The following is a 26,578-nucleotide window of genomic DNA, read 5'->3' as shown; positions in this document are numbered from 1 at the left end:
GTCACGAACCGGCTCAAAGCCCGTAACAAAGGGAGACAACGTGGAGATAAGGAGTAGCAAAATCTATATTTATTAAATAAGTAACTAAGTGTAATATACAATGGTGTGTGTAATCAGTAATCAGTAGTGTAAGTGAGTGTTTTGCATGCATGAATGTGATAATGCAGGGTGATGAAAGGTGCCAAAGCAAACAAACAAACAGCCACCAAGAACCACAACACAATCTACAACGGGTGTCTGCATGGAGAGAGTCTCCTCCATGAATGTGGAAGAGGTCTATTTATCCTGGGAGACACCTGGCCCAGGTGTTTCCCATGTAGCTGACGACCCTCTCAACTCCGCCCACCGGCATCCTAATAAGGAAACAAGAACAACGACAGAATACGGCAGACAGAGTGGGAGGGTCGTCACATTCCCCCCATAAAACCGGGGACCAACAAGGACCCCGGAACAACACTACCAGCCTCCCGCGTCCCAAATTGACACAGGCCTCTGCGTCCCAAATTGACACAGGCCTCTGACGTCCCAAATTGACACAGGCCTCTGCGTCCCAAATTGACACAGGCCTCTCGTCCCCAAATTGACACAGGCCTCTGCGTCCCAAATTGACACAGGCCTCTGCGTCCCCAAATTGACACAGGCCTCTGCGTCCCAAATTGACACAGGCCTCTGTGCCCCAAATTGATGAGGGTTTACGTGTTCACACTTACAATTTGCCCCAGCCAACCTCCTCCCCAGACCTCAGCAACCTTCGCACAGGAAGCAACATTTAAGAGGAAAGAAACAAGACCAGGAGGGAGCAGACAGGACAGAGAGAACATGACAATACGAAACAATGGTCAGTCACGTAAACATTAGGAACAGGGCGCACGAGAGAGCGCATCAGCAATCACGTTTTCAGTCCCCGGATGTGCCTCACATCGAGATGGAATGATTGTAAAAATAAACACCATCGCATTATCCTCTGGTTTGGACACATCATGGACCTCAAAAAAATGAGGGGGTTATGGTCGGTGTAGACCACAATAGGTACTACCCTGCAATATACAATCGTCAGGACCAGGAACATCTTCCTCCTCATGCACAGGTCTAGCACGACAAGAACCCAAGGAAACAACGGTATCAGCCAAAAGAACAGGTTTACCGTCCTCTGTAGAATCCCACTGTTCAGTCTCAGAGGAACGTGCATAATAGGGTTTTAACAGATTTACATGGCACAGCTGGTGTGCTTTCCTCCGTTCTGGAGTGGCAACTAGATAATTTTGCTCAGTGTACTGGCGCACCACTGTATATGGACCTTGAAATTTGGCTTGAAAAGGAGAACCAACAATTGGCAGCAGAGCAAGAACCTGGTCACCTGGACTAAAGTGACGAGGCTCAGTTCGGCGATCAAATATGCCCTTCATCCTCTCCTGTGAAGATGATAACTTCTCTTTAGCCATTTCACCAGCGGCATACAGCCGTCGCCGGAAATCACACACATACGAACACAGGGACTGAGGAGGCTCGGGAGACTTCCAGTCATCCTGGAGAACAGATAAAAGTCCACGCACCCTATGTCCAAACACAAGGTCATTTGGACTGAAACCTGTGCTCTCCTGTGAAACTTCCCTAGCGGCTAACAGTAACCAAGGCAACCCCTCCTCCCAATCCTTATCCATCTCAGTACAATAAGCTCTCAACAAAGACTTAAGTGTTTGATGGAAACGTTCCAGTGCTCCTTGACTTTGCGCGTGATAGGCGCTAGACACATTGTGTTTAATATGGAGCTGTTGAAGAACCTGACCAAACAGATTAGAGGTAAAATTAGATCCTTGATCACTCTGAATGACCTTAGGGATTCCAAACAATGAGAGAAACTGAGTCAAAGCTTTTAACACCGATTTAGTCGTGATAGATCGGAGAGGATAGGCAGCAGGAAACCTAGTGGTCTGACACATCACAGTGAACAGGTAACTGCTACCCTTTTTAGAACGAGGCAGAGGACCCACACAGTCAATAATCAGATACTCAAAAGGTTGGCTGAGTACAGGAATAGGAAACAATGGTACTGGTTTAATAGCTTGATTAGGCTTACCAGTTAATTGACAGGTGTGACAAGTTTTGATAAAATCAGAAACATCCCTCTTTAATCTAGGCCAAAAGAAATGTCTTAATATGCGATTGTAGGTTTTCCTCACCCCCATATGTCCAGCAACGTCGCTGTGAGAAGTTTCCAACACCAACTCACGAAGCTTAACTGGTACAACAACTTGACTAATTGCCTCCCCAGAAAAACACTATCATGAGACACCCACTTTCTCATCAGGACATCCTCTTGGAGGAAATAGCCATGGGCGACATCTCCCAACTGTTCTATAGGCACAATTTGATCACGCAACTCTTCCAACGTGGGGTCATCCCGTTGAGCATTGATTAGATCTGAGCGGGTTACAGATAACGGGATAACAGGGAAGACAGTGACATACTTTGTATTATTATCATTAGTCGGCGCAGTGACTAGTTCGCCACGGCTCATAGAACGTGTCACTGCACACGCAGAGAACACCTCTGGGAAACTCTGTACACTCTCATCAGGAATCCCAACAAATGACGGCTTAGTGGAAACCACTAGAGATGGAAACACGACTGGCCATACACGCTCACCTGCCAAGTTATTCCCAAGGATAACGTCGATACCCTCAATAGGCAACGAAGGACGCACCCCACAACAACTTCACCCTTCACCAGCCCACAATCCAACATCAGTTTATGCAATGGAACTGACAGAGTGTTCAAACCTATTCCCCTAATTAGAACACTATTCCCTGAATCAGTCTCAGCAGAAAAGGGTAACACAGACTCCAACACAAATGATTCAGAGGCACCTGTGTCTCTCAGGATCTTCACTGGCACTAAGTCTTTACTTCCTAACATAGACACAAAACCTTCTGTAATGAAAGGTAAATAGTCTGGATCAATATGGACTTTCACATTCTCCTGGGCCTGAGGAAATGAGTCAAGAATGAACTGATGTGGAACAGGTGCAGCTAACGCAGCAGGCTTAGATTTAGCGTAAGCACCCTTTGACCTGAGAAGTGGACATTCGTTTTTCCAATGACCTGAACCTTGACAGTAGTGACACTCCTGCCCAAAGTCAGCCTTACCATGGGAGTCAGGTTCAACCCTAGTTGAATAGAACTCTGCCCGAGAACCAAAGTATCTCGGTGAGCGAAGCCCAAATCTATCCGAATGCCCCCACTCTTTCCGAATACGGGGTTTTGCAAAGACACTTTTGTGAGTCAACACATACTCGTCCGCCAAAACCGCAGCTTCAGCAACATTCTTTACTTTCTGTTCATTAATATAAGTGGCAATACGATCAGGAATTGTGTCCTTAAATTGCTCTAACATAATCAGATCACACAGCCCTTGGAAAGTCACAACTGCAGAGGCGGAACACCAGCGATTAAACTGTAAAGATAACTGTCGCGCAAACTCAACATGAGTCTGGTTATCGTCCCTTTTAAAGTTCTAAATCGTTGGCGGTAAGCCTCAGGGACCAATTCATAAATCTGTAACACAGCTGTTTTAACTTTATCATAACTGGCACTGTCGTGTACACTAAGAGCTGAATATGCTTCCTGCGCTTTACCAGTCAGCACACACTGCAACATTAAAGTGCGGTCAGAATCAGGCCAACTCCTAGCGTCAGCAACCCGCTCAAACAACGAAAAGAATGTCTCGGGGTCCCTTTCATTAAACCGAGGCAATAACCGCAAGTTCCCAACAATATCAAATGTCTCTGGGGCATGACCAAAAGCGGAACTACCCCTAGGTAAATCTGGGTCACCTTCCCAAAACAAACTCTCCCTGAGATCTTTCCTTCCCTAACCAACTCTATACGTTCTTGTTGCAACTTGATTTTAGCACGCTCCATATCTTGTTTAAATGCCAATTCCTTTTCATATTTCACACGATCATGCTCTAGCTTCTCACGATCATGCTCTAGCTTCTCACGATCATGCTCTAGCTGTAACAAAAGCAGTTCTTTCTGCTGTTCAAAAAGAAGGCTACTAGGACTAACCGATGGAATGGCCATTGTAACGTTATGGGAGACAACAAATCCTCAGCAGAGGCTGGCCCGGTGGTAACTTCAAGAATACCACTCTCCATCAGATTGGCTTTCAATATCAACCTAATAGAATTCTTTAGACGTTTATCACTAATCTCAACCTTGTAGTGTTCCGCGACCTTCAACAGCTGTTCTTTAGTACCTAAATCTAACAATTCCTCTGATGGAGAGCGAATGAACTTATCTACATAAGACGCCATAATCACACAAATTTTTTTTATCGCTTTTCCCTTCTGCTGAGCACACCAGAACACAACCCGAGAATTGACAATCACCCTGAGCACCACAGAAGAGAGATGAGATATGGAGCTTCCCCAAAACCTACAATAACTCAACCCTAGTCTTCGTGCAGATTTGCGGTGGGAATTTACGCACTGTAGCCCGCTGGCAAGGAAATAGAACTCCCCAGCATGCTGGCAAATTCCACCAAGCCACGGATGTGCCCCGAGACAACTGCTCAGTCCACAGACACCACACAAAAATAACAAACATTAACCATGCCCAACATATTCCAAAAAATGAAACACGTCGCTAAACCTATCAGGGGAAAAAGGCTATAGCTCCGGGTAGCAAGTTCCACTACCCTACCCAAATCTCCCACCGAGGTACACAGCAGATTACTCACTTCAGACTGACGTCCCAACAGAAAGTAAAACAAGAGTTCAGGCTAGGCAGGGCCTGGAAACTAACCATTATACTCTCTCCAACACAGCACACAAACCAAACAACAAAGGCAACCAATACTGGGCCGATCACACTCAAACACAATATTCAATCCAAACACGTACCTCCACGGTCTCCCAAACCAATAGTTCAAAGATCCCGGATGAGCCCCCACTTGTCACGAACCGGCTCAAAGCCCGTAACAAAGGGAGACAACGTGGAGATAAGGAGTAGCAAAATCTATATTTATTAAATAAGTAACTAAGTGTAATATACAATGGTGTGTGTAATCAGTAATCAGTAGTGTAAGTGAGTGTTTTGCATGCATGAATGTGATAATGCAGGGTGATGAAAGGTGCCAAAGCAAACAAACAAACAGCCACCAAGAACCACAACACAATCTACAACGGGTGTCTGCATGGAGAGAGTCTCCTCCATGAATGTGGAAGAGGTCTATTTATCCTGGGAGACACCTGGCCCAGGTGTTTCCCATGTAGCTGACGACCCTCTCAACTCCGCCCACCGGCATCCTAATAAGGAAACAAGAACAACGACAGAATACGGCAGACAGAGTGGGAGGGTCGTCACAATATACACTGAACAAAACTATAAACTCAACATAAACTTTTGGCTCTATGTTTAATAAGCTAAAATAAAAGATCTCCAAAATATTCCATACACACAAAAAACTGATTTCTCCCTGTTTGTGAGAATTTCACCTTTTCCAAGATAATCCATCCACCTGACAGGTGTGGCATATTAAGAAGCTGATTAACCAGCATGACCATTACACATGTGCACCTTGTGCAGGGGACAATAAAAGGCCACTCTCAAATGTGCAGTTCTGTCACACAACACAATGCCACAGATGTCTCAAGTTTTGATGGAGCATGCTGACTGCAGGAATGTCCACCAGAGCTTTTGGCAGAGAATTGAATGTGAATTTTTCTACCATAAGCCGCCTCCAACGTTGTTTTATAGAATTTGTCAGTATGTTTAATCTGCCTCACAACTGCAGACCATGTGTATGGCGTCATGTGGGCGAGCGGTTTGCTGATGTCAACGTTGTGAACAGAGTGCCACATGGTGGCGGTGGGGTTATGGTATGGGCAGGTATAACCTACAGACAATGAACACAATTCCATTTTATCGATGGCAATTTGAATTCACTGAGATACCGTCATGAGATCCTGAGGCCCATTGTTGTGCCATTCATCCACCGCCATTGCCTCATGTTTAAGCATGATAATGCACCTATGCCCAATGCTGTAAGGATCTGTACACAATTCCCGGAAGCTGACCTGCATACAAACCAGACATGTCACCCATTGAGCATGTTTGGGATGCTCTGAATTGAAATGTACAACAGTGTGTTCCAGTTCCAGCCAATATCCAACTACTTCGCACAGACATTGAAGAGGATTGGGACAACATTCCACAGGCCACAATCAACAGCCTCAACAGCTCTAAGGGAAGAAGCTGTGTAGTGATGAGGCAAATGGTGGTCACACCAGATACTGACTGTTTTTTTAAATCCACTTCCTTACTTTTTTAAAGGTATCTGTGACCAACAGATGCATATCTGTATTCCCAGTTGTGTTAAATCACTAGATTAGGTCCTAATTCATTTATTTAAATTGATGGATTTCCTTATATGAACTGTAACTCAGTAAAATCTTTGCAATTTTTGCATGTTGCATTTATATTTTTGTTCAGTTTTTTGTTCATGTACACTACATGAACAAAAGTATGTAGACACCTGCTCATCGAATATTTCATTCAGAAATCATGGGCATTAAAATGGAGTTTGCTGCTATAACAGCCTCCACTCCTCTGGGAAGGCTTTGCACTAGATGTTGGATAATTACTGCGGGGACTTGCTTCCGTTCAGCCACAAGCATTAGTGAGGTCGGGCACTGATGTTGGACGATTAGGCCTGGCTCGCAGTCAGCGTTCCAATTCATCCCAAAGGTGTTCGATGCGGTTGAGGTCAGGGCTCTGTGCAGGCCAGTCAAGTCCTTCCACACCGATCTTGACAAACCATTTCTGTATGTACTTTGCTTTGTGCGTTTCCACTGCTCCAGAGTCCAATGGTGGAGAGCATTACACCACTACGCTTGGCATTGCGCGTGGTAATCTTACACTTGTGTGTGTGCTTGCTCGGCCATGGAATCTCATTTCATGTATCTGCCGACAAACAGTTGTGGTGCTGACATTGCTTCCAAGGGCAGTTTGGAACTTGGTAGTGAGTGTTGCAACCGAGGACAGAAGATTTTTTACGCTCTTCGGGCTTCAGCACTCAGCAGTCCCAATTTGTGAGGTTATGTGGCCTACCACTTCGCGGCTGAGCCGTTGTTGCTCCTACACATTTCTACTTCACAATAATAGCACTTACAGTTGACCAGGGCAGCTCTTACAGGGCATAAATTTGACAAACTGACTAGTTGGTTAAGTGGCATCCTATGACGGTTCCACATTGAAAGTCACTGAGCTCTTCGGGAAGGCCATTCTACTGCCAATGTTGGACTATGGAGATTGCATGGCGGTGTGCTCAATTGTATACACCTGTCAGCAAGGGTGTGGCTGAAATAGCCAGATCCACTAATTTGAAAGGTTGTCCACGTAGTTTTGTATATACTGTATAGTGCATGTACATTTTTAAAAAACATTTCAAGATTTTAAACAATATTAGGTCAGGGCTCGATTCAATCCGTATTGCAGAAGTACAGTGTTATAGCGCAATTGAAATTTAAAGGTAATTCCCGATTGAGCCGACATACTCTGTATGCCGCATTTACCATGAATGCAGTCTCCACTAACATGGGACATTGCCTTTAAATTTATATTGCGGTGTAATGCAGATCTTCAGCGCTACGGATGGATTTGAGCCCTTAGTGTGTGAATCAGATGCATTTTTATTGAGCTACATTTTCAAATCCAATCGCAATAAATTATAATCAAGGACAATGAGCCACAATGACAATTTAGATTGCAGGTGTACTACATTTTATTAAGTGAATATGATGATAATAGACCAAAACATGTAATGGTAACACATTTAGTCAATACAATCACATGCAATGAAACGGTACTCGCCCATCATGACTACCTGAAAAGTTCAGGGAGATTGGTTGATGTCAGTTGAGTTGAGTCCCTATCCTCATTAGACCATCTGTCTCTTCCGATTGGTTTCCTCAGACTCAGGGCAAGGAGCTGATTCCCATGTCCTCTTTCAGGCAAACCTTTTTCACACTGTCCTCATCTGACCTGACAATAATACAAATAACAATACATGTACTTTTAAAGTCACCCAAGGCCCCTGTAACCTACAAAGGAAACAACTAAAAGCAGAAAACCAAAGTGGAAATGCATTATTAAAAACAGAGCCAAAGATAGAATAACTCTACAGTTTCATCCAAGATGTGCAACTCGAAGGGTCACTCTCCCTCATCCTCTTACAGGGGACCCATGGTAACACAGGGACAAGGAAACTGTCCTCTGATTCTGTCTTCATCTTGGAGGACAGGCCTTCTGTCTGAAAGCCTCCTGGGAAACCAGAAGTGGATGATTATGTGTCTCTCTTTCGGGAGACCCTTGGCATCATAGAGGTGTCCTCCTCTGATCTCCCTCTCCTGGAGGATGAGTTCTCTGGCTGGGTGCTGTCTGCTTGACTCCCTGCTGTGGCTGAACCCATGCTCCTGAACCAGGTGACCCATGCTGGCAACACAACGGGGGCAAGGACACTGTCAGACCCTCTGGTGCCCTCAAGGCTGGAGATCTGGGGCTCTTCCTGGTGCTCGCGCATCCTGGCCTCCATGATTTTGGCCTCCACTGACCAACCAGATCTTTCGAGATTGATGTCGATATTGGAATATCCATGTCCTGAGGACGTCATGAAGTGCCTTCAAAACAGGCCAGTAGGGGCAACAGTAAGTGCTTACTACCATCAAGTAGGCTTGGATTTTGCTCAGGCATTGTGGATGTGGGTGGTGGACATCCTGTGACTCTGAATCAGAAGGTTATGTGTTTGATCCCAGTCGTGGACACTGGATTTACATTTTTATTTTAGTCCCATCCAAAATCTTAGCCCTTACCTTAACCATTTGAATGAGTGCCTAAACTTAACCCTTCTCAATTTTACATTTAGAGAAATGGAACGATACACAGTATCAGGAACCTTCTGATCCCATGACTCTGGATCAGAAGATTGTGTGTTTGATCCCATTCGTGGACAGTTTTTTTCTTTTAACCACTTTTTATTTATTTACCTTTATTTTAACAAGGAAGTAATTTTGAGACTATTGTCTCTTTTACAAATGAGCCCTGCACAATACAAAAATAAGCACATACAACAGGCAAGTATATAGACACACATAAAGATAGACAATATACACATTAAATACACATTAAAATACAAAACACAGTCAATTAAAACAAACACATTCTTCAACGCATCCAATCGAAACATCTTTATATTGTTATTCCTAACATAGTGTGGAAGGAAATTAAAGGCTGATTTACTTAAATCTTTAGACACCAAAGAAGTCTCCAAAGTTAACCAACCCTCGAAACGGGTTTGATAACTTGTCATTTTAATGCTTAACAGGGATGTCTGGTAAATCGGAAGCTTATGGAGCAGAGCTTTGTAAACAAAAAGAGAGTAAAGATGTGATCTATGTGACTTTAAAGAAGTTCAGCCAGCCTTGTTACAGCCAGGTCAGCAGTAGGCGCAATTGCGTACATAATAGTATCATCCGCATATCGATGAAATGTAAACACTTTTTTACAGATTGACCAATAACATTTCTATAAAAAGTGAACGGGTCCTAGTATCGACCCCTGCAGAACACCCTTTATGTACTCTATCTCAAGAAATTCAAACCCATCAATCATGATGGCCTGAGTTCTGTCACTAAGATAACCATGAAACCATCAACAGATCATAGTCAAGGACAACTTGTTCAATACATAGCATGATCTTTTGACAGGTCCACAATCAAGGCAGCACAATTCATTTCAGCATCTAAAGAATTGACAATATCATTAACAACTAATGTGGTGCTGTGATAGTGCTGTGCCCTGGCCTAAACCATGTTGTGAAAGTTGTGAATCTTAACTAGACATGGAAACCTGCAGTTGGTACAACAATTATCTAGATCACTACTCTCCCCGCCCTTATGGAGTGGTAGCACATGAGCTGTGTTCCATACTTTAGGGATATATCCTGATAATAATGTTAGATTTAAGATATAAGATATGGGTTACCGAGTCAACAATGAAGTGGGAAGCACACTTGAGCATTCCCAGCTGAAGTTGATCAGCCTCTGTGGATTTCTTGGTATCTAAAGCAAGTAATTAATCAAGGATTTATTTTCTGTGAATTGCCAAAATGCAAAAACTTGACTTCTGTTTTCCAAATAAATCTGTAAAAGCTCCAAATCAGCATTTAGCCCACTCTTAAAGGCACTGCATTGTCAATCCGATGTTGGCATTGGCAGTGCAGTATTTACGGTGCTACGGCCTCTGCAGAAGTCAGAGCATTCATACTTCTTCCGCGTCGCATAGCAGCCCAGAGCTGCTGTGAAGGAAGTTGACAAGAAAGTGAGTTTGTGTTTTTCATGACCTCCCGCCCTTACCTACTGTCAACCAATCATGTCAATGTGGAGCTATACGGAGCCCTCTGCATTGTTAGAAAATTTGAGAGGTACGGAGCTTGATTTGGCCTCTGCATGCCTCCATACAATTTGGCCTATGTCATACCCTCCATACGAAGCCTCCGACCACATTTCGGATCAAGCATACATTGGCTTTTAGATATTGTAGGGCTAGACGCTTTAAAACAAAATAGCTTGCTGAAATAAAATGACGATTAAATGCATCAATTATGACATTTTTGTCTGTAATGGGGGAAGTCCGAATTAATTTGTGGGGGCAGTTTTCCATTTTTCCATATTCCTCTTACTATCAGAATGAGTGGTTACATAATAATCAAATCTATCCTTTATACTTAGTCTCAGACATTGATTCCTTAGTTGCCTTGAGGTTTGCCAATCTGGGTCTAAGCCTATGTTTCTGGACTTGACCCAGGCTACATTTATCTTACAAATGACTTCAGATAATTCAGAACTGAATCGGGCATTCCATCTACCTTTAACTCTCAGAGTTTTAAAGAGACCATGATTATCTACAATAGTGTCGAAGACATTTACAAAAAAAGCTTGAAGCTAAATCAGGTTCAGAAATAGCTGAGATACAACCAAGGTCACTAAAATAAACATAATGTAAAGAAGTGTGTTCAAGTTCCTCTTAGTGACAACAGGAGGCTTAGATTTATGCATTCTCACATCTCTGACACAGACAACTGGGCAATGGTCACTAAAATCCAGTGAGAAAACTCCATTAGCGACATATTTATCTGGAGTATTAGTCAAAATAAGATCAATCAAGGTAGATTTTGATGGATCTTTAGCATTCGGCTGTGTAGGCTCAGTTATCAGCTGAGAGGTTTAGCTCAGAGCAAATATCTTTCAGCATATCTGACTAGGGCTGTTATAGTGACTAGTTGGGGGGACCATATTACTGCCACACTAGCAGTCATGAGTCATGACCACAGTAAACTTCCATGTGACTGTTGAATCTCCTCTTATGCACTCTGGACATGGTTTGGAAGTACACAACTCACTAACAACGATCAGGTTGCTAATGTCCTGGTAAACAGGGCTCCATTTTCCCTCTAACCACTCTGACATCAATGCAAATGCAATCTAAAATCACATCCAACACGTCATCAAAACAGCAGGCCTATCGTACTTTTAAAACTCACCTCACTGTGATGATCAATTTGAAGAAAGAAGTTCAACAGCAGGTTGAAACTGTGTAAAGCGTGGTTTTTGTGGATGTTGTTTCAAGTCCTAACACAACGAAATGGACAGCGCTTTCTAAAGTGATGATTAATTCAAAACACCCATACACATATTAGAGCTTATGCATGGCATCCCAAGCCAGAAAAAAAAACAGAATAAAAATGATTACACACATTACATAGCCTACCGCCATAAAACAAAACTGATTTAAGATGTCTTTGGTACATAATTGGTCTAGCCTATACTCCAAAATTAAACACATTTGAGTAATTGCTTTTTGAGTGTGGACTGTATGTATTATTATGCCCTAGGCAATGCTGTTGGTTCATTGATTTACAGGCCAGTTGACAGCCAGCCTAAATTAGTGAATTTGTATTTGATTTTTCATATTTTTTTATAATGAATTGGGTGACACGCTAACTTTAGCCATGCGTTTCATCTCCTCTTCTCTCCTTGATTATTTTTCTTGAGCACACAGCACAACAGTTTAGTGAAACATGTTTTGTTTGTGAAAACATGTCACTATCGATGTTCCAGAACCGATTTCACTTGTTTTCCCCCAAATGAAGCACGTAGTATCTGCAGGAACAAGGTTGGAGAGGCCATGGGACATAGAGTTTGGGAGGAATATGTTGAACCTGTTGAGCAGCGAGAACCTTCTCCTCAAACAGTGGTGGATGTGTGGAGTGAAAATAGTGTTCTTATATTTATTTCTCAGCTGCTCATATTAAGCACATACTCTGCTTTATAACCGAATAAGCCAACAAAACCGACCAGAGAGGAAGGGCACGGCTACAATTCACTATCAATTCTTTATTCGAGTGCCCCTGTTCCCGCCCATTTAATAATAGGCCATTCTAAATTGAAATGTAATTGTACATATTAGTAAAGACAAGATTAAATTGAGAATAATCTGATGGGTGAAAATATGATCACTTGATTTTTCAAATCCTCAATAGCCTGTACTCGCACCATGCAGCCCATGTATGTTGATTTCTAAGAAATTCTAATGTTTTGTGTCATTCACAACTAATGTTACCAAATAACTCTGTCAGCCAAACAGGACCTGTTTCAAATGATCACTTGTACGCTCAACATATCCACTTCATGCGCGCACTCACTCTGTAATTTGAAAAATAACCCTTTGATTGTATTCTGCTATAAAATCATGTAAAATAAAACAATGGCACGGGACTTATAAGCATATCTTGTCAGCTAAATGAACAAGCCTACAGCCTATGGCATGGAGCATAGACAGATAACATAGGCCTACACAAGGCCAACTCATATTCTTTCACCTGAAATACATTTTCATATATAGTGTTTATTTAGACGTAAAATAAATCATGGATTCATTGTGATGGTGTACATTAAATTGGTTTATTATACTTTTTGAGATGTCGATGTTTCAAAGGTGTGTATCAGTGGCTTGTATGGGTGGAGGCCTGGAGAGGCTAAACGTGGTTGTGTTAATGAACAGTAAATTACCGTGAGACCGGCAGTCTTTTGCATGACAATAACCGGCTGACAAAATGTCATGATCGCCACTACCCTATTTTAATATTCATCTGACACTGCTGTCCTCCAATCAATATTAAAATCACTCATTATTAATAGTTCAGATTTACCATACTGACTGTAGATAGTAATTCAGATGAACTGTTAAGAGCACATGAAGGAGCCTAGGGAGGGCAACACACTCTTACTAGCGTCAGCTGGTTATTAGCCCACCTCAAGAACGGACAATACGTTAACCATTTGGAATGAGAGCCTAAACGGAATGTTTTAACCCTATCCCAAACCTTAACACATACCGTAACCATTCAGAATGAGTGGCTAAACTTAACCCTTAACTTCTACATTTGACATTTGGAGAAGTTGAACGACACGCAGGAGCAGGAGTAACAAAAACACTTCAAAATGTGATGTTTGGAACAACTTTGAAATTTGATGTTTGGAAACGTGGATGAAGTCTAATTCTGCAATGAGATTGTGAGAGCTGGTTGCACTGACACTGCCTGTTCCACCTCAGCCTCATTCAGGGCATCATTCCTAGTCACTGCACACTACTGGCATTAGCCAGCGGGATCGGCACACACAAAAAAAGGTGTTACCTCCAACCTAAAAGGGTTCTTTAGCTGTTCCCATAGGATAACCCTTTGGAGAACTTTTTTTTTGTTCAAGTTAGAACCGTTTTGGTTCCAGGTAGAACCCTTTTCGGTTTCCATGTAGAACCTGCTCTACACCTCGTTTTATATGGATTCCAAAAGGGTTCTACCTGGAACCAAAAAAGGTTCTACCTGGAACCAAAAAGGGTTCTCCTATGGGGACAGCTGAAGAATCCTTTTTTGACAAATACAATTCTAAGAGTGTAGAGGATGGCTGGGAGGGTGTGGGCTCTATGAAGAGGTAGAGACCCAGCTCTCTGGACTCTTCAGACTCAGAGTCACAGCCAGACACATAGGCTCCTCCTTATCAGATTGAGAGTCGGGATCAGACTTGTAGCCAAAGTCATAGAGACGTGACATTTAAAAGATTCAAAGTTTGACGTGTCTTCTCAGAAGGTTTGGTTGTTGATGAGGAGAGTCTTGAGTTTGTCTCTAGAATGTTGTGAATGTCGAATGTTATTGATGGTTTCCATGGCAAACCAAGCTTATTTTTTTGTGATGCACTAGGTCCATTCAAGTGATGTCGTAAAGGTGGTAACGTGGCCAGAGAGGAGTGGAGATTCAAAACCAAACAACTTCAAATTTAAGTTCCAATTACAATTTTTTCCCTGTGAGGGGTCTTGTGTTCAAACAACCAAACACAGCAAACGCAATAGAGGACAGAAAATACATTTGTTCTTACAAAAACAACTTAGTAAAGCATCACTGACACCGGTAACATTACTGACTTTTTTGATCATCATCCCCCCTCCTTTTCAAATGTGTATTGTGGCATTCTACTCATAAGAATCTACCCTGTCCCCCACCAGGTCGTGGTTTCTACTGGTTTCTATTGTATAACATACTGTATGTCTACCCTGTCCCCCACCAGGTCGTGGTTTCTACTGGTTTCTATTGTATAACATACTGTATGTCTACCCTGTCCCCCACCAGGTCGTGGTTTCTACTGGTTTCTATTGTATAACATACTGTATGTCTACCCTGTCCCCCACCAGGTCGTGGTTTCTACTGGTTTCTATTGTATAACATACTGTATGTCTACCCTGTCCCCCACCAGGTCGTGGTTTCTACTGGTTTCTATTGTATAACATACTGTATGTCTACCCTGTCCCCCACCAGGTCGTGGTTTCTACTGGTTTCTATTGTATAACATACTGTATGTCTACCCTGTCCCCCACCAGGTCGTGGTTTCTACTGGTTTCTATTGTATAACATACTGTATGTCTACCCTGTCCCCCACCAGGTCCTGGTTTCATTTACATTACATTTACATTTAAGTCATTTAGCAGACGCTCTTATCCAGAGCGACTTACAAATTGGTGCATTCACCTTATGACATCCAGTGGGACAGTCACTTAACAATAGTGCATCTAAAACTTAGGGGGGGTGGGGTGAGAGGGATTACTTAACCTATCCTAGGTATTCCTTAAAGAGGTGGGGTTTCAGGTGTCTCCGGAAGGTGGTGATTGACTCCGCTGTCCTGGCGTCGTGAGGGAGTTTGTTCCACCATTGGGGGGCCAGGGCAGCGAACAGTTTTGACTGGGCTGAGCGGGAGCTGTACTTCCTCAGTGGTAGGGAGGCGAGCAGGCCAGAGGTGGATGAACGCAGTGCCCTTGTTTGGGTGTAGGGCCTGATCAGAGCCTGGAGGTACTGAGGTGCCGTTCCCCTCACAGCTCCGTAGGCAAGCACCATGGTCTTGTAGCGGATGCGAGCTTCAACTGGAAGCCAGTGGAGAGAACGGAGGAGCGGGGTGACGTGAGAGAACTTGGGAAGGTTGAACACCAGACGGGCTGCGGCGTTCTGGATGAGTTGAAGGGGTTTAATGGCACAGGCAGGGAGCCCAGCCAACAGCGAGTTGCAGTAATCCAGACGGGAGATGACAAGTGCCTGGATTAGGACCTGCGCCGCTTCCTGTGTGAGGCAGGGTCGTACTCTGCGGATGTTGTAGAGCATGAACCTACAGGAACGGGCCACCGCCTTGATGTTAGTAGAGAACGACAGGGTGTTGTCCAGGATCACGCCAAGGTTCTTGGCGCTCTGGGAGGAGGACACAATGGAGTTGTCGACCGTGATGGCGAGATCATGGAACGGGCAGTCCTTCCCCGGGAGGAAGAGCAGCTCCGTCTTGCCGAGGTTCAGCTTGAGGTGGTGATCCGTCATCCACACTGATATGTCTGCCAGACATGCAGAGATGCGATTCGCCACCTGGTCATCAGAAGGGGGAAAGGAGAAGATTAATTGTGTGTCGTCTGCATAGCAATGATAAGAGAGACCATGTGAGGTTATGACAGAGCCAAGTGACTTGGTGTATAGCGAGAATAGGAGAGGGCCAAGAACAGAGCCCTGGGGACACCAGTGGTGAGAGCGCGTGGTGAGGAGACAGATTCTCGCCACGCCACCTGGTAGGAGCGACCTGTCAGGTAGGACGCAATCCAAGCGTGGGCCGCGCCGGAGATGCCCAACTCGGAGAGGGTGGAGAGGAGGATCTGATGGTTCACAGTATCGAAGGCAGCCGATAGATCTAGAAGGATGAGAGCAGAGGAGAGAGAGTTAGCTTTAGCAGTGCGGAGCGCCTCCGTGATACAGAGGAGAGCAGTCTCAGTTGAATGACTAGTCTTGAAACCTGACTGATTTGGATCAAGAAGGTCATTCAGAGAGAGATAGCGGGAGAGCTGGCCAAGGACGGCACGTTCAAGAGTTTTGGAGAGAAAATAAAGAAGGGATACTGGTCTGTAATTGTTGACATCGGAGGGATCGAGTGTAGGTTTTTTCAGAAGGGGTGCAACTCTCGCTCTCTTGAAGACGGAAGGGACGTAGCCAACGGTCAGGGATGAGTTGATGAGCGAGGTGAGGTAAGGGAGAAGGTCTCCGGAAATGGTCTGGAGAAGAGAGGAGGGGATAGGGTCAAGCGGGCAGGTTGTTGGGCGGCCGGCCGTCACAAGACGCGAGATTTCATCTGGAGAGAGAGGGGAGAAAGAGGTCAGAGCACAGGGTAGGGCAGTGTGAGCAGAACCAGCGGTGTCGTTTGACTTAGCAACGAGGATCGGATGTCGTCGACCTTCTTTTCAAAATGGTTGTGAAGTCATCTGCAGAGAGGGAGGAGGGGGAGGGGCGGAGGATTCAGGAGGGAGGAGAAGGTGGCAAAGAGCTTCCTAGGGTTAGAGGCAGATGCTTGGAATTTAGCGTGGTAGAAAGTGGCTTTAGCAGCAGAGACAGAGGAGGAAAATGTAGAGAGGAGGGAGTGAAAGGATGCCAGGTCCGCAGGGAGGCGAGTTTTCCTCCATTTCCGCTCGGCTGCCCGGAGCCCTGTTCTGTGAGCTCGCAATGAGTCGTCGAGCCACGGGGCGGGAGGGGAGGACCGAGCCGGCCTGGAGGATAGGGGACATAGAGAGTCAAAGGATGCAGAAAGGGAGGAGAGGAGGGTTGAGGAGGCAGAATCAGGAGATAGGTGGGAGAAGGTTTGAGCGGAGGGAAGAGATGATAGGATGGAAGAGGAGAGAGTAGCGGGGGAGAGAGAGCGAAGGTTGGGACGGCGCGATACCATCCGAGTAGGGGCAGTGTGGGAGGTGTTGGATGAGAGCGAGAGGGAAAAGGATACAAGGCAGTGGTCGGAGACTTGGAGGGGAGTTGCAGTGAGGTTAGTGGAAGAACAGCATCTAGTAAAGATGAGGTCGAGCGTATTGCCTGCCTTGTGAGTAGGGGGGGAAGGTGAGAGGGTGAGGTCAAAGAGGAGAGGAGTGGAAAGAAGGAGGCAGAGAGGAAAGAGTCAAAGGTAGACGTGGGGAGGTTAAAGTCGCCCAGAACTGTGAGAGGTGAGCCGTCCTCAGGAAAGGAGCTTATCAAGGCATCAAGCTCATTGATGAAATCTCCGAGGGAACCTGGAGGGCGATAAATGATAAGGATGTTAAGCTTGAAAGGGCTAGTAACTGTGACAGCATGGAATTCAAAGGAGGCGATAGACAGATGGGTAAGGGGAGAAAGAGAGAATGACCACTTGGGAGAGATGAGGATCCCGGTGCCACCACCCCGCTGACCAGACGCTCTCGGGGTGTGCGAGAACACGTGGGCGGACGAAGAGAGAGCAGTAGGAGTAGCAGTGTTGTCTGTGGTGATCCATGTTTCCGTCAGTGCCAAGAAGTCGAGGGACTGGAGGAGGCATAGGCTGAGATGAACTCTGCCTTGTTGACCGCAGATTGGCAGTTCCAGAGGCTACCGGAGACCTGGAACTCCACGTGGGTCGTGCGCGCTGGGACCACCAGAGTAGGGTACCCGCGGCCACGCGGTGTGGAGCGTTTGTATGGTCTGTGCAGAGAGGAGAGAACAGGGATAAACAGACACATAGTTGACAGGCTACAGAAGAGGCTACGCTAATGCAAAGGAGATTGGAATGACAAGTGGACTACACGTCTCGAATGTTCAGAAAGTTAAGCTACATAGCAAGAATCTTATTGACTAAAATGATTAAAATGATACAGTACTGCTGAAGTAGGCCAGCTGGCAGTGGGTGCGTTGTTGACACTACACTAATCAAGTCGTTCCGTTGAGTGTAATAGTTTCTGCAGTGTTGCTATTCGGGGCTAGCAGGCTAGCTAGCAGTGTTGTTTACGTTACGTTGCGTTAAAAGAACGACAATAGATGGCTAGCGAACCTAGAAAATCGCTCTAGACTACACAATTATCTTTGATACAAAGACGGCTATGTAGCTAGCTAAGTAGCTAGCTACGATCAAACAAATCAAACCGTTGTACTGTAATGAAATGAAGTGAAAAAGTGATACAACCTGTGAATGCGACCGGGTAGTTGAGTTCTATACAGAAGACGTTGGCTAGCGTTGGCTAGCTGTTGGCTAGCTAGCAGAGTCACCTACGTTAAGGACGACAAATAGCTGGCTAGCTAACCTCGGTAAATTAAGATAATCACTCTAAGACTACACACTCTAAACCTAAACAGTATAACATACTGTATGTCTACCCTGTCCCCCACCAGGTCCTGGTTTCTACTGGTTTCTATTGTATAACATACTGTATGTCTACCCTGTCCTCCACCAGGTCATGGTTTCTACTGGTTTCTATTGTATAACATACTGTATGTCTACCCTGCCCCCCACCAGGTCATGGTTTCTACTGGTTTCTATTGTATAACATACTGTATGTCTACCCTGTCCCCCACCAGGTCATGGTTTCTACTGGTTTCTATTGTATAACATACTGTATGTCTACCCTGTCCCCCACCAGGTCATGGTTTCTACTGATTTCTATTGTATAACATACTGTATGTCTACCCTGTCCCCCACCAGGTCATGGTTTCTGTTCATGCGGCCGGTGTATCTGTGGTGACGGCTGGTTTGGGAAGTTGTGCTCGTTCCCTCGGACATGCAAAATGACTGACGCTCAGAGCAAAGAGCTGTGTGAGACCGCCGATGGAGTCATGTGCAATGGAAAAGGTTCCTTTGTTTTTTACTTTGTTATTCTATTACATTTATTTCATTTCTATCTCCATCTATTGGCTTCTTTTGTGTCTATTCTCTGCACTATTTCATTCCATTCCCTTCAATTATTTTCTACTCCACTGATTTGTGTAGACCACTTGAGTAGAGCTTTCCATGAGATCTGATCACACAGATTAGGGTAGTAGCAGGCATAAGGAAACAGCACCCTCATACCTGCAGTCTTCTGGCTTCAGGTATAAGAGACATAAGTGGTTTCTTAGGGCCCGGCTGCTTGGCAGGGCCAGCGCCAGCGCCAGAACAAATCTGTTGGATGGGAATTTGATTTCCATAGGGGGGTTCTTTTATTCCATGGGACCTCCTATGTCTGCATGCGCTGCACATTATTATTATTTTTACTAGAGACGTTGGGCCTAGAGGGATCCCCCTTCAAGCTAATGTGCAGTCATTCTTACAGTGTAATTAATAGATTGTATGGATGTGCAAAAATGATCATTTGGTTGTGTTTGTGAAGGTCTTAACTAACTTTGGAATACAAAGAAAGCTTTTTCTTTAGTTTATGTTAATGTAAGATATATGTAAAAAAATAAATAATAATAATAATAATAAAATAAGGTCAAGCATTCTATCAATGAAACAGGAACTATATGTGTTGGCACGTGGTAACAACTTTTTGTTCTTGATAAATAGTGAAAATCAGCACAAAACCAAAAATGGTATTATAATGAAGTGTCAATATGAGAGCAGTCAAAAATAGTCAATTAACGTCCACTCGCGCTTACATTATGTGCGTCTTCACGCAACGGCATCAGTTGGAGCATGTCCATGTCACATGAACAAGGAAAGTTGGTGAGTGTGATGCGGATCTTGTTTTTTTGCTTGAGATGTAGGATGTGCTCTCTCAGTGATGACACACGGTTTAATTTGGTGATGGCTCCGGGCACATGAGCAGTGCGCACCGTTCTGTCTTTTTTTGCGCTTAGGCCTCGGAGTTGTAGGCTCAGGCTTAGGCTCAGAATCAGAAGAATTATCATCAAGAGATGTCATGATTCTTTTCTTCTCTGCCATCTGAGTCGTTTTCATTTCGATTTTGTAGCAGTGCGAATGCAGCATGTGCATCCATTCGTCTTGGTCTTCTTGCCATTGTAGATTACGCACGCTCTCACTGTGTAGCCTACTCCCAAGTATGCCAGAGTAGACTGATAAGAGTGCTTGGATTCGATGGACTGATATAGGGTATATAATTAGACACAATAGGATGGCCCTCCCTGTTCTTCATTCACAATTGGTGATTACATAATTATGCATTGTTTTGCCTTCTCTCACTCATCAACTTACCCATTCTCTCCCTTTCTCCCCCATTATACTTAACTTCATTTATTTAACCTTTTATTATATGCGAGATTTGTTTCAATATAGTTTAGGTGCAGTTTTGAGGCAATTATCGGGATGATTATCAACTGGGCAAGACAGCTTCAATGATCGGGAGAAGGAGAGGATCAGGCTCTACTGTTGGGAGAAGAAACTACTATCTCACCAGAGAAAGCATTGCAATCGAGCAAAACAGCGCCCCTCTGTCTCAGTATATGTAGCCCATGTATCTGATGCTGTCTGGATTAAAAGAGTATGACATGTCATACTCTTTTTGTCCAGACAGCATCAGATACATTACATTACATTTACATTTAAGTCATTTAGCAGACGCTCTTATCCAGAGCGACTTACAAATTGGTGCATTCACCTTATGACATCCAGTGGAACAGCCACTTTACAATAGTGCATCTAAATCTTTTAAGGGGGGTGAGAAGGATTACTTTATCCTATCCTAGGTATTCCTTAAAGAGGTGGGGTTTCAGGTGTCTCCGGAAGGTGGTGATTGACTCCGCTGTCCTGGCGTCGTGAGGAAGTTTGTTCCACCATTGGGGGCCAGAGCAGCGAACAGTTTTGACTGGGCTGAGCGGGAACTGTACTTCCTCAGTGGTAGGGAGGCGAGCAGGCCAGAGGTGGATGAACGCAGTGCCCTTGTTTGGGTGTAGGGCCTGATCAGAGCCTGGAGGTACTGAGGTGCCGTTCCCCTCACAGCTCCGTAGGCAAGCACCATGGTCTTGTAGCGGATGCGAGCTTCAACTGGAAGCCAGTGGAGAGAGCGGAGGAGCGGGGTGACGTGAGAGAACTTGGGAAGGTTGAACACCAGACGGGCTGCGGCGTTCTGGATGAGTTGTAGGGGTTTAATGGCACAGGCAGGGAGCCCAGCCAACAGCGAGTTGCAGTAATCCAGACGGGAGATGACAAGTGCCTGGATTAGGACCTGCGCCGCTTCCTGTGTGAGGCAGGGTCGTACTCTGCGGATGTTGTAGAGCATGAACCTACAGGAACGGGCCACCGCCTTGATGTTAGTTGAGAACGACAGGGTGTTGTCCAGGATCACGCCAAGGTTCTTAGCGCTCTGGGAGGAGGACACAATGGAGTTGTCAACCGTGATGGCGAGATCATGGAACGGGCAGTCCTTCCCCGGGAGGAAGAGCAGCTCCGTCTTGCCGAGGTTCAGCTTGAGGTGGTGATCCGTCATCCACACTGATATGTCTGCCAGACATGCAGAGATGTGATTCGCCACACCTGGTCATCAGAAGGGGGAAAGGAGAAGATTAATTGTGTGTCGTCTGCATAGCAATGATAGGAGAGACCATGTGAGGTTATGACAGAGCCAAGTGACTTGGTGTATAGCGAGAATAGGAGAGGGCCTAGAACAGAGCCCTGGGGGACACCAGTGGTGAGAGCGCGTGGTGAGGAGACAGATTCTCACCACGCCACCTGGTAGGAGCGACCTGTCAGGTAGGACGCAATCCAAGCGTGGGCCGCGCCGGAGATGCCCAACTCGGAGAGGGTGGAGAGGAGGATCTGATGGTTCACAGTATCGAAGGCAGCCGATAGGTCTAGAAGGATGAGAGCAGAGGAGAGAGAGTTAGCTTTAGCAGTGCGGAGCGCCTCCGTGATATAGAGAAGAGCAGTCTCAGTTGAATGACTAGTCTTGAAACCTGACTGATTTGGATCAAGAAGGTCATTCTGAGAGAGATAGCGGGAGAGCTGGCCAAGGGCGGCACGTTCAAGACTTTTGGAGAGAAAAGAAAGAAGGGATACTGGTCTGTAGTTGTTGACATCGGAGGGATTGAGTGTAGGTTTTTTCAGAAGGGGTGCAACTCTCGCTCTCTTGAAGACGGAAGGGACGTAGCCAGCGGTCAGGGATGAGTTGATGAGCGAGGTGAGGTAAGGGAGAAGGTCTCCGGAAATGGTCTGGAGAAGAGAGGTGGGGATAGGGTCAAGCGGGCAGGTTGTTGGGCGGCCGGCCGTCACAAGACGCGAGATTTCATCTGGAGAGAGAGGGGAGAAAGAGGTCAGAGCACAGGGTAGAGCAGTGTGAGCAGAACCAGCGGTGTCGTTTGACTTAGCAAACGAGGATCGGATGTTGTCGACCTTCTTTTCAAAATGGTTGACGAAGTCATCTGCAGAGAGGGAGGAGGGGGGGGGGATTCAGGAGGGAGGAGAAGGTGGCAAAGAGCTTCCTAGGGTTAGAGGCAGATGCTTGGAATTTAGAGTGGTAGAAAGTGGCTTTAGCAGCAGAGACAGAGGAGGAAAATGTAGAGAGGAGGGAGTGAAAGGATGCCAGGTCCGCAGGGAGGCGAGTTTTCCTCCATTTCCGCTCGGCTGCCCGGAGCCCTGTTCTGTGAGCTCGCAATGAGTCGTCGAGCCACGGAGCGGGAGGGGGAGGACCGAGCCGGCCTGGAGGATAGGGGACATAGAGAGTCAAAGGATGCAGAAAGGGAGGGTACATGGGCTACATATACTGAGACAGAGGGGCGCTGTTTTGCTCGCTAAAATGATTTATCTGAGATTGATGTGTCTTTCTGTCGGCACACGTCTCAGTCGAATAATTTATCAATATTTAAATATTTTATTTGGACAGGAAAGGAGGTCCTGCTGCCTAAGGGGGCCGATCCCGCTTAGGGCCCTGAAAAGGCTCGAGCCGGTCCTGAGTGTACCCAATATCCAGGGTATATTGCCTTCGCAAAGTATTCAGACCCCGTTACTTTTTCCACATTTTGTTACGTTACAGCCTTATTATAATATGGATTAAACTTTTTTTTAAATCCTCAACAATCTACACACAATATCCCATAATAACAAAGCAAAAACAGGTTGGTAGACATTTTTGCAAATTGATTAAAAATTGAAAACGGAAATACCATATTTACATAAGTATTCTGACTGTTTGCTATGAGACTCAGAGTTCAGGTGCATCCTGTTTCCTTTGATCATCCTTGAGATGTTTCTACAACTTGATTGGAGTACACCTGTGGTAATTTCAATTGATTGAACATGATTTTGAAAGGCACACAGCTGTCTTTATATGGTCCCACTGTCGACAGTGCATGTCAGAGCAGAAAACAAGCCATGGGGTTGAATAAATTGTCCATAGAGCTCACAGAGCTTCAGTAAAAGACACATGACAGCCCACTTGGAGTTTACCAAAAGGCACCTGAAGACTCTCAGACCATGAGAAACAAGATTTTCTGGTCTGATGAAACCAAGACTGAACTTTTTAGCCTGAACGCCAAGTGTCACGTCTGAAGGAAACCTGGCACCATATCATAGCCCGGACCCAAACCCGATCGAACATCTCTGTAGAGACCTGAAAATAGCTGTGCAGCGGTGCTCTCCATTCAACCTGACAGAGCTTGAGAGGATCTGCAGAAAATAATGGAAGAATCTCCCCAAATTCAGGTGTGCCAAGCTTGTAGCGTCATACCCAAGAAGAATCAAGGCTGTAATCGCTCCCAAAAGTGCTTCAACAAAGTACTGAGTAAAGGGTCTAAATACTTGTGTAAATGTCATGTTTCAGTTTTTCAGTTTTTATAAATTAACAAACATTTCTAAAAACCTGTTTATGCTTTGTCATTATGGGGTATTGTGTGTAGATTGATGAGGGGGGGAAAAACAATCCATTTTAGAATAAGGCTGGAAAAAGTCAAGGGGTCTGAATACTTTCCGAATGCACTGTGCATCATCATGTGTTGGAGGCCGTATACTCTATTCAGCTATGTAACCAAAGAACAACTTGCATGTCACACTGACATTTCAGCCAAATGTCAGGTGCATGGAGATTACTGGAGTATGGAGTACTGTCAGTGATCTACTAAACCAAAGGTGTGTTGTCCATCTTAGGACATCTTCACCCTCTGGTCTCACACCATCTTAGGCTGCACAATGGAGATGGGCATGTTTCAACATGCTCCTCTGCACTCAGACACAAGCATAAGACTATCCTCTCCCCTTCAGTTGGGGTAAAGGTTAGAGTTAGGTTTCAGATTTGATGATTTTGTGGCAGCTGGTGACCACTCTGCAGACCTGCCTCCAGAACAAGATTCATGACAACAAGCGTTAACCTATGAGTCAAGTGGAGTCAACCCTTCAACTCTCACACTGCAATCCTTCAGGCACACACTACCCACTGGGCAAAAACCGATTGAATCAATGTTGTTTCAATGTCATTTCAACCAAAAACATCTATGTGATGATGTTGAATAAACACGGAACACTAATATGATTTGCAGAAAGTCATCAACGTAAGGGTATTTCGTCTTCTTTTCACCAAACTTCGAACTTAAATCCAATGATATGGTGAAATGCTTTGTTGATTTCACATTGGCGGCAGGGTAGCCTGGTGGTTATAGCGTTGGACTAGTAACCCCAGCTGACAAGGTACAAATCTGTTGTTCTGCCCCTGAACAGGCAGTTAACCCACTGTTCCCAGGCCGTCATTGAAAATAAGAATTTGTTCTTAACTGACTTGCCTGGTTAAATAAAGGTAAAATTAAAAATTTAAAATTTAATTCATGTTAGTTGACAACTCAACCAAATGTAAAACCAAACTAAACGTTGAACTGACGTCTGTGCCCAGTGGGTAGTCTATGGGGATAAATAGTGGAGACTGAAAAGACTTCTCCCGGGTTACAGCCATGAGAGATTCGTTCCCCTCTCATCCGTCTGCCTGCTTGCGTGCCTTGTCCAAGCATTTAACCCCTTACTATCCAGCCCGTCGCTCACTGCCCTCGATGTGCACTGGAGCACACAGTAGAAATATCTGATGGGAGAAATGCAAGGACAGTGCTTTTGTTGTTCAGGAGAGGAAGTACTGGGGGAGCCAAAGGAGGACAGACTTTTACAGTGAAGGCTTGCTGGGGGCGATTCCCGGGTAAAAGTATAGCTGATGTGATATACTAAAGGGGTGGACATGCATGGGAAAACTATGTCCCACTGGTTGGAGCCAGCAGGCCTTCTATTTTAATCCAGTCACAATTTAAAAAGGGTCAGGACGACAATACACTATGATTGTGAGCACATTACCTTGTCCTCACAAATCTATCCTTATATTTTTACTGTGACTATTTTGTTGATTGCTTGAACGTCCGTTGTTGTTGTGTGTGTATATGTTTGTGTGAATGTGTGTGTGTGTTCTGGCAGGGTCGTGTCACTGTGGCCGGTGTATCTGTTCTGGATCTCCTCAAGATTGGTGGGTCTCTGGGGAGTATTGTGAGTGTGACGATAGAGAGTGTGATAAACACGACGGACTCATCTGCACAGGTACAGTATAGACCACACACACACACACACACACACACACACACACACACACACACACACACACACACACACACACACACACACACACACACACACACACACACACACACACACACACACACACACACACACACACACACACACACACACACACACACACACACACACACACACACACACTCTGTCCAAGGCCCAATTCTACCGCCGATAATGGCCTTGGCTCGGTGTCAACGAGCAGGAGAGAAAGACAGAGACAAAGAAAAGAGAGGGAGAACGAGTGAGCGGAAAGACAGGAGAGAGAGCAGAAAGAGACTTTCCTCTTAACAGCCCAGATCTCATCCAGAAGTGCTCTTCTCTCCACTGATGCTGAAAACCACAATAAGAGTTTATGGGCACACTTTAAATTACATTTAGCTTCTAAAGGTTTCATAAGCACTTCATAAGTGTGTTGCAAATATTCTATTACCATATGTCATGCTTTATAAAAGGTTCATAAATGTAGCATAACTATGTGACATAATTACCAGCGTCAAATGTGATATGATATAAACTTTTGCTTTGTGAAGGGTGACAGTGTGCTGAAAGATGTCATACGCTCTAAAGTGATGTCATGTTAGTCACATTACACCTAATCTCGTTCCCAGACACATCCACCCAAATGTGCGGAAGTTCTGGTGGACCAACA

The 26,578-nt window shown here is 45.0% G+C and overlaps 1 protein-coding gene across 1 annotated transcript in view; it reads left to right on the top strand.

Annotated features, from left to right (window-relative positions):
• itgbl1 (integrin, beta-like 1) overlaps nucleotides 1-26,578 on the top strand; it is a 165,474-nt gene that overhangs the window by 129,174 nt on the left and 9,722 nt on the right. Inside the window, exons 9-10 of the mRNA XM_046358978.1 lie at nucleotides 19,105-19,251; nucleotides 25,774-25,893. Of these exons, the coding sequence (XP_046214934.1) occupies nucleotides 19,105-19,251; nucleotides 25,774-25,893 (267 nt within the window). The remainder of the gene's footprint in view (nucleotides 1-19,104; nucleotides 19,252-25,773; nucleotides 25,894-26,578) is intronic.

The sequence above is a fragment of the Oncorhynchus gorbuscha genome, linkage group LG01, assembly GCF_021184085.1.
Source record: "Oncorhynchus gorbuscha isolate QuinsamMale2020 ecotype Even-year linkage group LG01, OgorEven_v1.0, whole genome shotgun sequence".
NCBI classification, from domain to species: Eukaryota; Metazoa; Chordata; class Actinopteri; order Salmoniformes; family Salmonidae; genus Oncorhynchus; species Oncorhynchus gorbuscha.
Note: the sequence above shows the minus strand (reverse complement) of the source record. Positions and strands in the feature narration are given on the sequence as shown.